Raw genomic sequence first — 2,274 nt, forward strand, 5'->3', positions numbered from 1 at the left:
AGGCCGAAGTGGGCAGACCACTTGAGGTCAGGAGTCCAAGACCATCCTGGCCAACATGGTGAAACCCTGTCTCTACTAAAAAATACAAATCAATTAGCCGGGCATGGTGATACGCGCCTGTAATCCCAGCTACTTGGGAGGCTGAGATAGTAGAAAATTGCTTGAATCTGGGAGGTGGAAGTTGCAGTGAGCTGAGATCGTGCCACTGCACTCCAGCCTGGGTGACAAAGCGAGACTCCGTCTCAAAATAATAATAATAATAATAATTAAGGGAAAGTGAAGTATGGGCCATTCCAAACAGCATCCTCCTCCCTATCACCCCTGTAGGGCCCTGAGGCTGGTTCTACCCAGCAAGGCTGGTTCCTTCCCAGTAAGGAACTCACCATTCCTTCCCCTACCAGGATTTTTCCCTCCCTGACACGGCACCAGCCTCCACTCCCTATCCTCTGGTAGTCTGCTCAAGGTCAGAGGGGTTGGCCTTCATAGAATCTTTTCTGCTCCTGTCCTCCTGAGGACCCAGTGATCTGTCTCTCCAAGTCCTGGTCCAATTGGAATATCCTTTGTATCCCTTGAGACTTCTTTCCCAACAAAGCCTAGTAGTTCTCCCTAATACATGGCCCAGTGCGATCAATGTTCCTCATTCAAGGGTACCCCCCCTCCTCTCAAGAGCTCCCCAGTCATGATCCAACAGGAATGGCCCTATACCCTTCAGAGTACACCTCTACAAGGTCTTGGGTGGGCCAGTTGGATGACTCTTGGAATGACTTAGAATCCCCTTCAGATGACAGTGGTCTTCCCTATTCATGGGCCAATCAACTCACCCTTCCATTCTCAGTGTCCCTCACACAGGGACAGCCGGTTTCCCTCATTCAAGGACCAATGGGATTACCTGTCCTCCCTCAGAGTTCCTCCCCTCCCCACGCAGGACCCTGTTCAGAGTCCCCCAGTGAGGAACCCTCTTGACAAGAGCCCATTCATATGCAATGCTATGGCCTTTCATTGCATCTCAGAGTCACCTCAAAAGAATCAAGTGGGGGTACCTCCCCAAAGCCCAGTGATCTCCCCTCCTTGTAGTACAAGGTATCACTCTTTTACCTCCTCCAGTCCTTCCCCCAATTAATGGGATTAATGGTATTACCCATTCATGGACTTCTTCATCCCAGGCCTAATGGGATCACCCTTAATCATCCAATGGTGCCGCCCCCTCTTAGGATGCACTACCAACCACCAATAGCATAGGATCTCCACCTCCCAGGAACAATGACAACAACTGGGGTCTTTCCTCAACCCCCGGGCACAGTGGTATCACCCAAAAACTTACCACCACCCACTAATGGTTCTGCCCTCTCAAGGGCTCCCCCCACCATGACGCAAACGACCCAACACCCGCTTCCTTCCTCTCCAGACAAAATGGTTTCGCCTTCTCAGGATCTCTTTCCCTCAAAGCCCATTATCATCACACACCGACGGTGTCCCCTGCACAAGCCCAAATGTCTCGTCCCCTCCAGGTCTGAGTAAGGTACCGCCTACTCAAAGGCGCTCTCCCCCACCCACAATGCTAACCGAGTCCAACCTTCAAAGCCCCAGAATATCTCGGAATCCAATAGTCTCACCACTCCGAGCCTCAGTTTACCTTCTCCAGACCCACCCCCTAAACTCAGAGTCCATCTCCACCAACCCCTTCTCAGAGCTGGTGGCACGACCTCTCTCTACCCCGCCTCCGGTCGCCTAGCCAGGTGGTTTTTCCCACCGCGAGCGGCACCTGCATCCGCTGAAACTCCTCCTCGGACAGAGCTTGCGCCATGTTCCTCCCCCCACCCCCCCGCCAGCTTTCTGCGCAGACGCAGCTCGTGCCTCCTGTCAGAATTAAGGTCGGACCAAACCACTGGCCAGGAATGGAGGGGATAGAACGTAACTCCAAAGGACAGCATTTTGGAGACACAGAGAAAAGAATGAAACCGACGGGTCAGGTGAATTGTAATATAACGTTATACCAGAATGTAGGTCATCTGATTCGCTTTTGGACTCTTCTAGGCCACCCATTGTGGTACGACATTGTGACATACCCGTCTCATGAGTGGACTCGTCGCTAGGGAAGTCTTTGCCGACAGAAAATAACGCTTCCGCGTTACTCCTTTAATGAGAATGGGTAACTTAATAACCATAGAAATGAAAGCGGAAGCTTCGCTCTGGTCTTGTTCCCGCCCTCCTCCGGGCGACCCCAAAGGGGAATCCCACCTCTTGTAAAGCTTTTGGCTTTTTTTTTTTTTTTAA

General features: G+C 51.7%; 1 protein-coding gene across 2 annotated transcripts in view; it reads right to left on the reverse strand.

The window, feature by feature from the left end:
- GRIPAP1 (GRIP1 associated protein 1) overlaps window positions 1-1,844 on the reverse strand; it is a 29,672-nt gene extending 27,828 nt beyond the window's left edge. For both annotated transcript variants that reach the window (XM_017523917.2, XM_017523916.2), the window contains exon 1: window positions 1,763-1,844. In XM_017523917.2, the coding sequence (XP_017379406.1) occupies window positions 1,763-1,804 (42 nt within the window). In that variant the 5' untranslated portion in view covers window positions 1,805-1,844. The remainder of the gene's footprint in view (window positions 1-1,762) is intronic.
- Window positions 1,845-2,274: the final 430 nt, after the last annotated feature.

This window comes from Cebus imitator, unplaced genomic scaffold, assembly GCF_001604975.1.
Source record: "Cebus imitator isolate Cc_AM_T3 unplaced genomic scaffold, Cebus_imitator-1.0 Scaffold30, whole genome shotgun sequence".
In the NCBI taxonomy this organism is placed as follows: Eukaryota; Metazoa; Chordata; class Mammalia; order Primates; family Cebidae; genus Cebus; species Cebus imitator.